At 35.6% G+C, this 14139-nt stretch overlaps 1 protein-coding gene across 3 annotated transcripts in view; it reads right to left on the reverse strand.

The window, feature by feature from the left end:
* Positions 1-14139, reverse strand: part of AFTPH (aftiphilin) — a 63942-nt gene that overhangs the window by 31438 nt on the left and 18365 nt on the right. For all 3 annotated transcript variants that reach the window (XR_003794905.1, XM_029231962.1, XM_029231961.1), the window contains exon 2: positions 3742-5705. Coding sequence is in view for 2 of the 3 variants with exons in the window: in XM_029231962.1 (XP_029087795.1) it covers positions 3742-5673 (1932 nt within the window). In the remaining variant the exon portion in view is untranslated. The remainder of the gene's footprint in view (positions 1-3741; positions 5706-14139) is intronic.

Here is a 14139-nt window from a genome sequence, read left to right on the forward strand (position 1 = left end):
TATAATTGACATATTAGTTTCATACGTACAACATAAGGGTTCAATATATGTATATATTGCAAAATGGTCACCACAGTTACAAATTTTTCTTTTCTCGTATGAGAACTTTTAAGAACTACTCTCTTAGCAACTTTCAAATACACAATGCAGTATTATTAACAATAGTCACCACGCTGTACATTGTACCTCCAGGGACTTATTTATTTTATGACTGGAAGGTTGTACCTTTTGACCACTTAATTTATTTATTTTGTTGCTTACTTATGTTTTCAGTCATAAGTTCAGGTGTTCACCCACATTAAGGAAAACCTGCACAAATCTTAGGCAGGTGATTAAATAAATGAAGGTGAAAATGTAGTTACACTCAGTTTGAGAATGCTGACTTTCTGGTGAACAAACCAATAACTTAATCTCAAAATAACATAAGCCAAAGTATTAGTGATTCTCTTCTTTTTCCTTTTTGTGATACTCAATTTTTAAAGCTCTCAAGATAAATCTTCTAATAACATTTTCCCAGTAGCATTATCAACTAGATGGCTAATAAAAGAAAATGACTCATAGCTTCCTTTTCTATAGCCAATTAATATAAGGAGATTACTTACCAATTACCTAAATTCTCAAATAACACCCAGAGCAATATTTTGAAAATTTTACAAAAGCTCAGAGTTTAATGCAGTGCTCATGACATTATCTCCTTTACCTTATACCAAAGAAAAGGCATCTTGGCTATTTCAATCAAGGTTCCTTTCTGGAACATTAACAGGTTAAAAAAAAACAAAAAACAAAAAACTGTTAAAACAGTACATATAATGGTCTTTTGGAAAAAGAACTGCTTTCAAAGTAAGGAGATTTTTGTTTTTTGTTACTGTCATTTTATTTTGTTTTAAATCTCAGCCCCAAAAGTGAAGAATAATTTTGACCTTTTTCCAATTTCTACAGTAGAGATACCACTAACTTGCTTTTCTCTACAATTTATAAGAATGTTAACAGGAGAATGAAATAAACTGAACTCTGCGTTCTCAGAAAAAAATATTCACTGAAGGGGAAGACTATTTCTCAATAAATGGTCATTATGGCTTTTACATCAAGGCCTGAACCCTCTGAGGCTTGCTGGACTCACCATCTGAGAACTGGTTTGACTGAAAACATTTTATAAGTTTCAAAGATTTCTTCTTGGTTGACTTTTCCCTAAGTAACCAATTATAGCAATAAAGTTACAATAATTGATTGTCTCTTGACCCAGGGAACATATATTTTATTAAAATGTTAAGATATCCTTCTGGTAGCCTGAAAAAAGGAAAGTACTAAAAAAACAGGGACCTGGACAATGTCACACACATAGCAAAAAAGTCAAAGAAATTTGAAATGACAACTATACCATTTGTCTGACTTCACAAAGAATTGTTCCCCATGTTTGCTTAACTGAATTAACTGAGCTCGGAATTCTAAAAGACTCTCACAACATTCTGTCAAAACAATTTGCGGGCACTCTGTTCAAGACAGAATTGTTGTATCCAGGTAAGATTCAACAGGGATAAATCATTTTATGATTAAAAAAATCTAACTTTTAGTGTCATTAATATGTGAGGATTTCTGTGCTGTCCCCAAAATGGTAGCAACTAGGAGAAACATTTTAAGAAAAATGTTAATAAATCTAATCCTCTCCTAGAGAACTAGATTAATGTGCATTTCCAGCAGATTCTGGAAAAGGAAGAAACTACAGGTCACAACCCTCCTTTACAACAGAAGGATAAGAATGGAAGTCACTTTCCAGCTCAGTCACTTTCCATTTCCCCACCTCAATTTCCTTCCAAACTTTTCTAGCCCCCTTCCAGCAGTTTCTCCTTTCCAACATGCATCTCCAAGTTCTGCTCATTTTGCATAGCCATTCAGCAAAAAGAAAAGCCTGAGGACTGAACCAGACATATCTCAGGAAGTCAAAGCATCTTGACACAATCCATATAGTTTTTGTTTTATTTTTACAAAATAGAATCATACTACAAGATTCTTATTTTTCAATAGATTTTTTTCACTCGTTTTAACGTTTACTGTCATTTTATCTTCACAAAACTCCTTTGCAACAGATATTACCTCCTTTTTACAGACAACTGAGTTCAGAAGTAACTTGTCCAAAATTATAACGCTTATATGACTCTGAGTCAAGATTCAAACTCAGATCTGTAAGATTCCATAAAGCCCTTGTACTTTATTTCCTCCTATATCCAGTTATCAGATTACACATAAATAACTTCAATCATATGATGCAAAAAATTCCTTTTTGAAGTGGTCATACTTTAAAAAATACATTATATGATGATGTTAAAAGTTCTAAGGCTATAAATTAGTGATTATCCTAGTGTCACCCTATACTCTAATAAGATGAAACTAAACAGGGAAATGATTAGCTCAAAAACCAACAGTCTTCACTTTGCATTATATAATTAATTCATTCCTTGTTTAAAATTGTAAACTTCTGCCTCAATAATGAATTACTCAACAGGAATAATACACATTAGCCAAACCATGTAATAACTGAATTAAGCTATTCAGACACTCAATGTCAAATGAAAAGTGATTAGCTGTGCACTCCAACTGGTAGTACCACAATTTCTACAATATCTTAATGTATCAGCAATATCAAAGCAATGATGTATAACCATTTTAATTAACAGACTCTGGAAATATTTCCAATTGAAAATGGTTTGCTTAGCAAAAGATAATTGGAGAAGCAAAGTTTATAGATTCTGATTTTCTTCTCAGTATTTTTAAAATAGGCCTGTGGACCAAGTGTTACATATATCAATAAAAAGCAGTTATATTCAAGGGAGTGCTTTCTTCCATACCCCTGGTTAAATTTAGCACAAGGTACAACTCAGGACTGGGGAACAATCTGGATCTCAAACTGCACCTCTAGGGGCTACTTTAGGTCAAAATAAATCTTAATGAATCTTCTCTGAAAGAATCTGGACCAGAAAAGGATAAAGTACAGGGGCTAAGGGGTAAAAATATTCCTGACAATCCTACTTCCTAAGAGTAAACATAAATATACATTTGCAAGAAATTATAAGCAAATAAATGGTCACAGTATGGCTAAGTCAACTACGGCTGTTGCATGTTCTAGCTCTAACCCTTAATCCATCTGACACCCTCACCTCAGGCCTTTTATTAGCTGTTAAATTATGAGGCCCATATCCGCTTTTTTCAAATTCTTTTTCTATCCTTCAAGTCCCTATAGCCTTCAGCACAGATTGAGGTTTCAAACTCTGCTTGCTCTTTTTTGTAATCAAAACTAGGTCTTTGATAGACAAAATTAAGAGACATTATTTTCTGAAGCTTAAAAAAATATTTGAAATCTCAGTTTAACCTTTTAAAATCACTATAAAGGTAAAAACTGAAGGATTTGCTGGAATAGTTCACTAACTAATTAATGAATTTTTACATAAGTGGTATTTATATTTATCAAAAAACCAAGTTGATGATTATGATTATTTAATATTTCTGTAAATATTAAAGAAACCTACTGAGATAAAATCTTACCAAGCATTATTATAAGAATGTCTCTTTAACGTTAACCAAATGACTGTGAAACATGTAACTAATCTACCAAATCTGGCAAGCATTGTGTATCATAAAGAGATGCCTTTAACAGGTACCCAATTAAAAAATACTTTTTGAAAAGATGAATTAGAAACCTCCATAGCAATTAATATGTCATACAAAATAGAGAAAATGAGTAAATACCTGAGCTGAAGTGGCTGTTTCCTGTAAATGACCACCAGCAACTGCTCCTTTGGAAGCTGCTAAAGGGACACTGTGCGTTTTGGGGGTTCCTGGAGTATCAATCTTCTCATCTGTCCTATGTGACTGCCAGGTTTCCTTTCGATGATGAGATTCAGTAGCTTGCTGGTCTCCAAAAGCAGCCCAAGAGCAGCTATCTTTCTGTCCATCCTCAAAAGCATTCCAGTCTACAACCTGGCTAGGACCAGCTGAACTGAAGTCCGCAAAATCATCAGAGTCCTGAAAATCACTGCAGTCATCTTGAATATTTGGCACAGAATCAAAATCTCCAAACTCACCTTCTTGCCCAATTTTCAGTTCTGAAACAGGTTCAGTGCCTGTCCCAGTAGATTTTCTTGACAAATTGCATCCCTCTGATAAACTATCAGAAGTTTGTTTTAGAACTGACTCAGTAAATATAATTTCCTCTGGGCAAGAGACAGCATTCGATTCCCCAAATTCTCCAAAGTCATCACCTGGTTCACTAAAATGTGGAAAGTGCTCTGAGGACTCTTCAAAAGTGACATCACTCATTGAATCTTGTGTACCAGTAACAAAAGGTGGAGTCGTGCCACTGGCTGTGCCAAAGTCACCAAAATCATCCTCATTGGTATCGTTGCAAGTCACAAAGTCATTACTACTATCATCGTTTTTTACACTCATAGAATCATCCAAAACATTTTCTTCTGTAGGATCAATGCTGAGGCTTTGGGAATCAGTAAACTTTCTACTTTCTTCTTTGGAAGAACCAACTTCATCATCAGCATCGTAAGTTTTAGTAGAATCCATGCACAGGTCAGCACGTTTAGAAGTAAATAAATCAAGTTTTTCCTCAGTTTTACATTGTTCTCTCCTACTGGCTTCTGAATTTTCAGCTGAGTCTACCAAACTCCAAGCCTTTGATTGAACACTTGAATTTAAAAATTCATCCTGTTGCAATGTTGGAAGGCTTTGTTTTTCACTGGTGAAAGCTCCATTACTCACCATGCTTATTTCTGAAACACAAACCTGATCCTCTCCAGCACTGTCTCCTTTATCGCCAATGCTTCTATCCAAGGACACTTCTTTTACAGAATTCAGTTCATTGACTCTATTAATTTTATTGTTTTCCTGAATGGTAAGTGCTTCTCTATCATTTAAAACTGCACATCCTATTTCTTCTAGTTGTATCCTTTCTTTTTTGGAAAATGTGGCAAAATCTGCAAATTCCTCCGCAGGACTAGGTGCAGAGTCTAAATTATACTCAGTACTGTGAGTGCTAAGAGGCTTTCGTCCTTTTGAATCAGCTACAGTGTCCAGATCATCTGTTCCCTGAGGATTTACAGTTTCCAATACTGCAAACCCATTTGTTAGAATCTCCAGACAAGGAGGCTTTTCACCATTGCAGCTCTCTAACTGCTTGTTTTGATGAACAACATTCATATCAGTTCTAAAATCTCCTGGAGAGAAACTTTCAGGTGTTCCAACATTCTGTCTCTGCTCCACTACTTTATTTAAATCTCTTGGACTTTCTATGCCATCAATGGAAGTATCTAAAGTTTTAGATGAAATTATTTCTTTGCTGGTGGTAGAAAGTAAAATATCAGACTGTCCTTTCACAGAAGAAGAAAGTTCAGCAGTGATGTCCTTATCATTACCATTTTTGATGGACATAAAGCTTGTAAGGCTATCTACATTTTCTGAGAAATCATGAATTGGCATAAAATGGTTTGAAGGTACAAACTCTTCCTTGGGATGAGTATAATCTGGTGTATCAAAATCAACAAACCCTACACCAGAAGGGCTAACTTCGGAAAACCCACCAAATTCCCCAAATTCATCCTCATCCTCATCCTCGGCTCCATTGTCTAGTGGTGGTGGGGATGAAGGGTACATTCGAATGATGTCTGGCTCCATTGTTCAATTGCTTTCAAATATTTAATTTACACCTGAAAAAAAAAAGATTTTTTTTTTTTAGGGAACTGATTACATAGAAGAAAGTCTTTCAAAATTCTCTCAAAGAAACTTCAAAACTATGCAAATTTACAGTGCTCTGTTTATCTTTTAAACTATTTTTATCTTAGGTGGGATTACACAGCTATAATATAATGGCAAAAAAAAAAAAAAAGAAGAAAAACACTCTCTTCTAGTGTGTGTTTCCACGGGCATTGGTAGTACATTACTGAATCTGGGGATTCCAGAAAATTTCAAATAAATACTTACAAAAGTATATGTACAAAAGTCTCTCTTGGGGCACTTGCTTGTTCTCTTAAGCTCTCTTTCCAGTTCACTGGGGACTCAGGGCTTGCCTTATGGATTTGTATGAGTGCTTTATAAATAAAAGACATGAAAATTTTATCTCTAATAATGGCTACGAATATTGATATTTTCCTCACTTTACTTTTCAATGTTTATTTCTGACCCAAGTTAATTTTTTTTTCTTTTAATAGACTTTATTTTTTTAAATAAGTTTTAGGTTCACAGCAAAATTGAGCAGAAGGTACAGAGATTTCTCATATATCTCCTACCCCCATTCATGCATAGCCTCCTCTATTATGAACATCGTCCACCAGTGGTATATTTGTTACAACTGATGAACCTACATTGACACATCATTATTACCCAAAGTCCATAGTTCATATTAGGGTTCACTGTTGGTGCTGTACATTCTATGGGTTTGGACAAATGCATAAAGACGTGCCCACCATTACAGTATCACACAAAATAATTTTACTGCCCTAAAAATCCTGTGTTCCACCTATTCTATTCATCCCTCCCTCTCCCCTGCCCTGGCAACCACTGGTCTGCTTACTGTCTCCATAGTTTCACTTTTTCCAGAATGTCGTATAATTGGAATCACAGAGTATGTAGCCTGTACACACTGTATGATTGGCTTCTTTCACTGAGCACTATGTATTTAAGGTTCTTCCTCCATATCTTTTCATGGCTCAATAGCTCTTTTTTCTTTTTAGGTACTGAATAATGTTCCACTGTCTGGATGTACCATAGTTTATTTAATTTTTTATAACTTTCAATTTTGAAATTGCTTAGGACTCACAAGAAGTTGCAAAAATAGTACAGAGAGTTCTCATGTATACTCCCACCCAGTTTCCCTCAATAAGAATACGGTAAACAACAATAGTATATGATCAAACCCTGAAACTGACATCAGTACAACCTATTAACTCAGCCACAGACCTTGTTTAGATTTCACTTTTTTTCTTTGTGTGTGTGTCTGTATAGCTTTATGAAATTGATCATATGTGCAGATTAGATTTCAGTAACTGTCACTACAATTGGGGATTAGAACTGTTGCAAAAATAGTTCAATAATACTCATCAATATAAAGAAAGTCCCTTGTGTTATTCCTTAACAGTCATGCCCTTCCCTAAACCCTAACTGCTGGCAACCACTGATCTATTCTCCACCATTATAATTTTGCTATGTCAAGAGTGTTATCTAAATGGAATCATATAATATGTAATCCGTTGAAGTTGGCTTTTTCACTCAGCTTAATGCCCTCAAGATCATCCATGTTGTTGCATGTGTCCACAGTTCATTCTTTTTTATTGCTAAGTAGTGTTCCATTATATAGATGTTGGATGTTATAGATGTTACCACAGTTTGTTTCTCCATTTACTCCATTCAAGTCATTTGGGTTATTTTCTGTATTTTACAATTACAAATAAAGCTGCTATGTGCATTTGTGTACAGATTATCCTGTGAACATGAGCTCTCATTTCTTTAAGATGAATACCCAAGAGTGCAAATGCTGGGTCACATGGTAAATGTGTGGTTAACTTTATAAGCCAAACTGTTTTCCCAAGTTAATTTTTAAGGGGTCAAATTGGTTAATTTTCCATTAGTAATTTTCTTCATTATTTTGCTATCATATAAGCTTAAAACTGAATAAATATTCACTTATTTTCTTCTACTTAGAGGGTTTTACATTTAATTTTTAATACATCTACAATTTATTTTGGCATATGGTCTAAAGCAAGGGTCTAAGTGAATTTTTTTCTGACGAGCAATTATCATAATCCCATTTATTGAATAATCCTTCCCATGCCCACCAGTTTGATACCTTCTTTTTCTATACATTTAATTCTTAAATGAAATCTATGTCTGGGTTATTTTGGTCCTCTCTATTAAACAGTCAAAAGTGTCACAAGACAAACTTAACATTAAAAGCAAAGGGTAGATTAACATCAAAGTCCTAGAACAAAAACAGCCCATAGACAATGAATTGATACTTACTGCTTACTGTTGTCCTTAGACACATAAGGAAAACGTTTACTACAAAATTCAACCAGTTTTGCAAGCTAACAACAACAAAACTTTCTTCCGACTCTCAGGATAAAATTTCATAAGATCTTCCAGTTTTACAGAGAAGGTACCTTAGAAACCACATAATTTAATTCAGAGATGAGGAAAATGAGGTCTACTGGTCAGCAACTTTACCAACAGTCAATACAGCTGGTTAATACAGTCAATACAGCTGGTTAATAGAGAATGGCTTCAGAATTTAGAAAAGATCTTTAGGTCAATGACTGGTCAGCTGCTGAGGGAAATAAGCGAGTCATGAGAAAAAAACATTCCATTGTAACATATCTACTTTAAATTGTTTACCTATGAAATCAGCATTATAAAGAAGGAAATAACTGCTTTAGTGCTAAGACACCTTCTTTTCTGCTGATTTAAAGAGAAAAAAAACAAACAAACAGTAAAAGATACACATAAACCCTATTTTCTTCCCTTGTCTAGAGCAGGAATACCCCTTCTAATGCTGGCTGTACAGGGTCATTTGACCTCTGACAGTTTCCCTTTAATGATGAAGTTCCTAGTATTTAAAAATACTCTCCAATTGTTAATGAAAGTGTGGAGAAAGGAACACTTGTACACACATACTACTGGTGGGTGCATACATTGTTACAAGGCTTCCAGAAGGCAATCTGGCTATACTAAAAAATAAAAATAAAGTTTTTAAAGTAAAACAAAATGCTCCAAAGGGATTACTTAAGCAAATTATGCTACATAGGATACTATGTACTCATTAATATCATAATTCCTTTTTTTTAATTTAAAAGCATTCATAATGATGGGAACATGTCAAAAGGACACAAAAACCAGCTTGAAGGGGTTACTGCTGTTTAAATCAGGGACAAATTGAGCATCAAAATAAAGATGATGATAGATTATAATTCACTGAATAAAATAATAAACTATCAGTCCTCATGGATATAAACATGTAAGTGAAATAAACTGAAAGTTAGATGAGGAACAAGGTACTGCATAGTTTCAAAATATCCCTACAACATACTTAATTACAAAGGGAACAAGTGTTAACTTTACCGTGGTGAAGCCTGACACTTAAGTGATCAAAGTGAACATCACTAGTAATGGGAATATCAAAATCATGCATCACCTGACAAGATGCAATGAGGACACAGACTCACTTCTGGAATATTGCTGCCAAAAATACATAGCCTGAATAAATTCATGAGGAAACTTCAGACAAATTCAAATTGAGAGAGAGTCTACAAAACAACTGGCCTATAATCTTCAAAAGTATTGATCAATGTCATGAAAGTTATGAAGAAATTGGAAAACTGTTCCAGACTGAAGATGACTAAAGAGAAGTGACAAGTAAATATAACACTTGTTTCTCAACTGGCTCCCCTTTTTATAAAGGTCATTATTGGGATGACCGTGAAACTTGAAGAGCCCAAGAATTAGGCAGCAGCAATACATTGATGCTAATTTCATGATTTTGATGGTAGTATTGTGGTTATATAAGAGAATGTCCTTGGTATACACTCTAAAATATTTGAAAGAGATGGGGCATCAGGTTGGCAACAGTCTCAAATTGTTCTGGAAAAAAATCTTATTTGTACTGAACCTGCAACTTATTTATAAGTTTGTGATCACTGCAAAATGAAAAAGATTAAAAGCATTCCAGGAGATTTATGTTTGCATTTAAAATATGCCTATTTTATAAAAAATGTGTTACTTATACAATAATAATGCTTTATTAAAAATTGTGGCAAGATAAGCATAACATAAAGTTTACCATTTTAACCATATAAGTGGAATCATACAGTATTTGTCCTTTTGTGACTGGCCTGTTTCACTTAGCATAATATCCTTAAGGTTCATACACGTTGTAGCATGAGTCAGAATTTCATCCTTTTTAAGGCTGAATATTATTCCATGGTATGTACATACTAACATCTGTCGACAGACGGATAGGTTGCTTCCACCTTTTGGCTATTGTGAATAACGCTGCCATGAATGTGAGTGTACAACATACCTTATTTTTAAAACTTTTTAGTTTGAAATAATAATAGATGAACAGAATTGCAAAAATAGTAAAGTCTGTACACCCTTCACCCAGTTCCTCCTAATGGTGACATCTCAAACAGCTCTAGTACAATAGCAAAACTGGAAATGTTGGTATTACTATCAACTAGACTACAGACCTTACTCAGTTTTCACCATTAAAAAAAACCCAAATCACTTGCATTCATCTGTGTTTGTGTATAGTTCAATTTTATCCCACGTACAGACCTATGAAACTACCACTATCAAGAAACAGAACTGCCTCGACTCCCCTACCTCATTCCTGTCCCTGGGCAACCACTAATCTGTTCTCCATATCCATAGTTTTATCATTTCAAGAATGTTATGTAAATGGAATCATACAGCATGTAACCTTTTGAGGTTGACTTTTTTCACTCACTACAATGCCCTTAAGGTCCAATGTATGGTTATTACGTGCATCGGTAGGCCAATTATTTTTATTGTTGAGTAGTATTCCACTGTACAGATATACCAGTTTGTTCAACCACTGACCAACAGAAGGACATATGGGTTATTTCCTATACTTTACTATTATAAATAGTATATATACTACATTAATAATATATACACTAATAGTATATTTAAATAGTATTTATAATAAAGATGCTAAGAGCACTTACGTACAGGTTTTTGTGTGAACATAAGTTCTTATTTCTCTGGGATAAATGCCCAAGAGTATAATCACTGGGTCCTAAGTTAGTGCATGTTTAGTTCTGTAAAAACTGCCAAACTATTTTCTAGAGTGCTGTATCATTTTATATTCTCATAATACTATATTTTTAAAGAACCATCTGTGATGTTTAAGTAGAATCTGTTCATGGTTAATCTATTGCTTTTTCTAAAACTTTTTATTGTTTGAAAAATAAAATGTTTTATTATTTCAAGGCTTACTTCAAACTCAGATGCTAAGGCAAATATAAAGATCTGAAATCAGGAACTTTGTAACCAATCCAACAACACAAAGTAGTTTTTCTTCCTGTCACACCCTGGCAAGGTACTCTCTTTCTCCTAGGTGCAACAGGCTCTATCAGCCCCCCAGACTATGAACATTTCCACATTCTTCAAACCTGTGTCACCTATCGATGGGAAGAACGTGGGCTGCACATTCCCCTTCAGCAGGTCTTGGCTCTGGCCCAACTCACCCTTCAGAAACCTAAGAGAGTGCCACTGCTCACGAGTTTCAGCCAAGAATGCCAACCAGCCAGTGTGGAGGAGGCCTGAAATTTTTCAGAAAATTCTTCTGTGCCCAGGGCAATTCAGTAAAATTTGTTAACTGAAGTATATTTGTTCATTGTTAACTGAAGTATTATTTGTATAATGAATTTACATATTAAGTCTGACTTAGACAAATCTAACTTTTTTTTTTTTAACCACAGGAAAATATGGATTTTAAAGTAGCTATTTCTACTTAACAGAGAAAAGAAAAAAAGACAGATGAGCTACTTTAATACAGTGTCTGGCACACAACCACCTCAATAAATGTTTCTTCATCCTTAATGAACTACTTACACCACACACAAGGAGTCCTAATCAATCATCCAATTTCTTTACAACCTGAACAAGCACTTGTATGTGTGTGTGTGTATGTGTGTGTGTGTGTATGTGTGTGTGTGTGTGTCTGCAGGGAAGGGGGTGTGCTCAACCTGCCATTTTTTTGTCTGCTTATTCCAAGACCTGTTAGAGGAGAGTAAACAAGTAATGGGGATATCCAGGAAAGATTCAAGTCATAGTATACACAAGGCTCTCATGACTGAGTAGTAATGGTAGTCCTAAAGGTAGTCAGAGCAGCCCTGTGCCAGAGTAGCAGCCAAGGTGACAGGGGATATAATGAGTGAAGGAGATTCAATATTAATCTCTCACAAGAAGAGGAGCCACATTTGCTTAAGGAGTTCTAGCCTCAAGTCTGAAATAGTCTTAGAAAAAAAAGATGGTAAGTCTCTAAGCTGAAAGCTCTAGGGCTAAGTGGCAGAGTGGGCTTGACAAGGCAGAGGAATGAAGAGGGATTGGGCTATCATCTAAGACTATCTAAGCCATTTCAAAATAGTTTCTCAAGAAGGACAAAATTGGAGGATTTAACCTACCAGGTACCAAGCCTCGGTTTAAAGCTATATGGCCACATGATAACAAAGATGCCAATGCACTGTGAGGGGGAAAGAACAGCCTTTACACCAAATGGTGCTAGATCAACTGGGGAAAAGGTCTTTGACTCTACCTAACATCTTACCCAAAAGCCAGCTCCATACAGACTGTAGGCCTCAATGTGAAATGTAAAACAATCAACCTTCTAGGAGATAATTTAAGAGAATATTTGCATGACTTTAGGGAAGACAAGATGTTTTAAACAAGTAACAGAAAGCACTACTCATGTAAGAAAAAACTGATAAATTGGACTTAAGATTAAAAACTTTTGTCCATCAAAAGAACAACATTAAGAGAATGAAAACGCAAGCCAATGCCTGGAAGAAGATATCTGCAATACACATAATTGTCAAAGACCTCATATCCAGAATATGCAAAAAATTCCTACAAATCAATGTGAGACGACCTAAAAGAAAAATGGCCAAAATATTTAAACAAAAGAGTATTTCACAAAGGTGGATGTCCAAATGGTCAATAAGCATCTGAAAAGTTGTCAGGGAAATGCACATTAAAACCACAACAAGAAGGACTTCCCTGGTGGCACAGTGGTTAAGAATCCACCTGCCAATGCAGGGGACACGGGTTTGAGCCCTGGTCTGGGAAGATCCCACATGCCGCGGAGCAACTAAGCCCATGTGCCACAACTACTGAGCCTGGACGCTACAGTCTATGAGCTGCAACTACTGAGCCCGCATGCCACAACTACTGAAGCCCGTGCGTCCTAGAGCCAGCATGCCGCAACTCCTGAGCCTACACACTGCAACTACTGAAGCCTGTGCACCCTAGGGGCCGTGTGTTGCAACTACTGAGGCTGCGGGCTGCAACTACTGAAGCCCGCACGCCTAGAGCCCATGCTCTGCAACGAGAGAAGCCACCACAATGAGAAGGCTGTCCACCACAATGAAGAGTAACCCCTCACTCGCCACAACTAGAGAAAGCCTGCATGCAGCAATGAAGACCCAATGCAGCCAAAATAAAGAAACAAACAAAAAAAACACACCACAAAACACAACTACACACCCACCAGAATGGCTAAAATTAGAACAATTTAAACTATAGCCACTGATGGCAAAGATGTGGAGCAACTGGGATTCTCTTTGGAAGTATCTACTAAAACTATACCAGGTTTATACCCCACATATATATATATGCACTAATAGACATGCACAAGACTCATGACAACTTAACTGAAAATAACCCAAATGTCCATCAACAGGTGAATGGTTAAGATAAACCATGGTATAGACAAACACGGCAATGAAAAGAACTATTACTATATGCAACAACATGGATGACTATCACAGACATAATGTATAAAAGAAACCAGATAAATACACACAAAATACACATTGTATAAGTCCATTTCTATGAACTTCAAAACAGGCAAAACTAATCTATGGTGGTAATTCAGAAGAGTGGTTATTTATAGGGAGGGGGTAGAGTATTGACTGGAAGGGGGCATAAAAGAGCCTGTTGGATGCTAATAGAGATAGTTATTTTATCTCTTGACCTGGGTAGCAGTTACACAGGCACATACTTTTGTAAAAATTCACCCCATTGTACACTTACGGTTTGTGTGCTTTGCTGTGTGTATGCTATACGTCAAAAAGTGTTTCTCAGAAAATCAACATATTTAGATTAACAGCAGCTATGTTACAAGTGAATGAATATATGATCAGAGTTAAAAATATACCATTCTATAAAAAAAAAGTGCTTGTTTAACCTTGCCTTATTCTGGGATTTAAGGCTATATATGTATGCCTCAAGAGGTAGTATGGTATGGGGGAAAGATGTTGGATCTGGAGTTAGGCAGATCCTAGGTTCAGATTCTGGTTTCCCCATTTACTATGTTTGTTAGTTTGCCCTCTCTGAGCTTCAGTTTCC

Source organism: Monodon monoceros, unplaced genomic scaffold (assembly GCF_005190385.1).
Source record: "Monodon monoceros isolate NGI ecotype Baffin Bay Population unplaced genomic scaffold, NGI_Narwhal_1 Super_Scaffold_19, whole genome shotgun sequence".
Lineage (NCBI taxonomy): Eukaryota > Metazoa > Chordata > Mammalia > Artiodactyla > Monodontidae > Monodon > Monodon monoceros.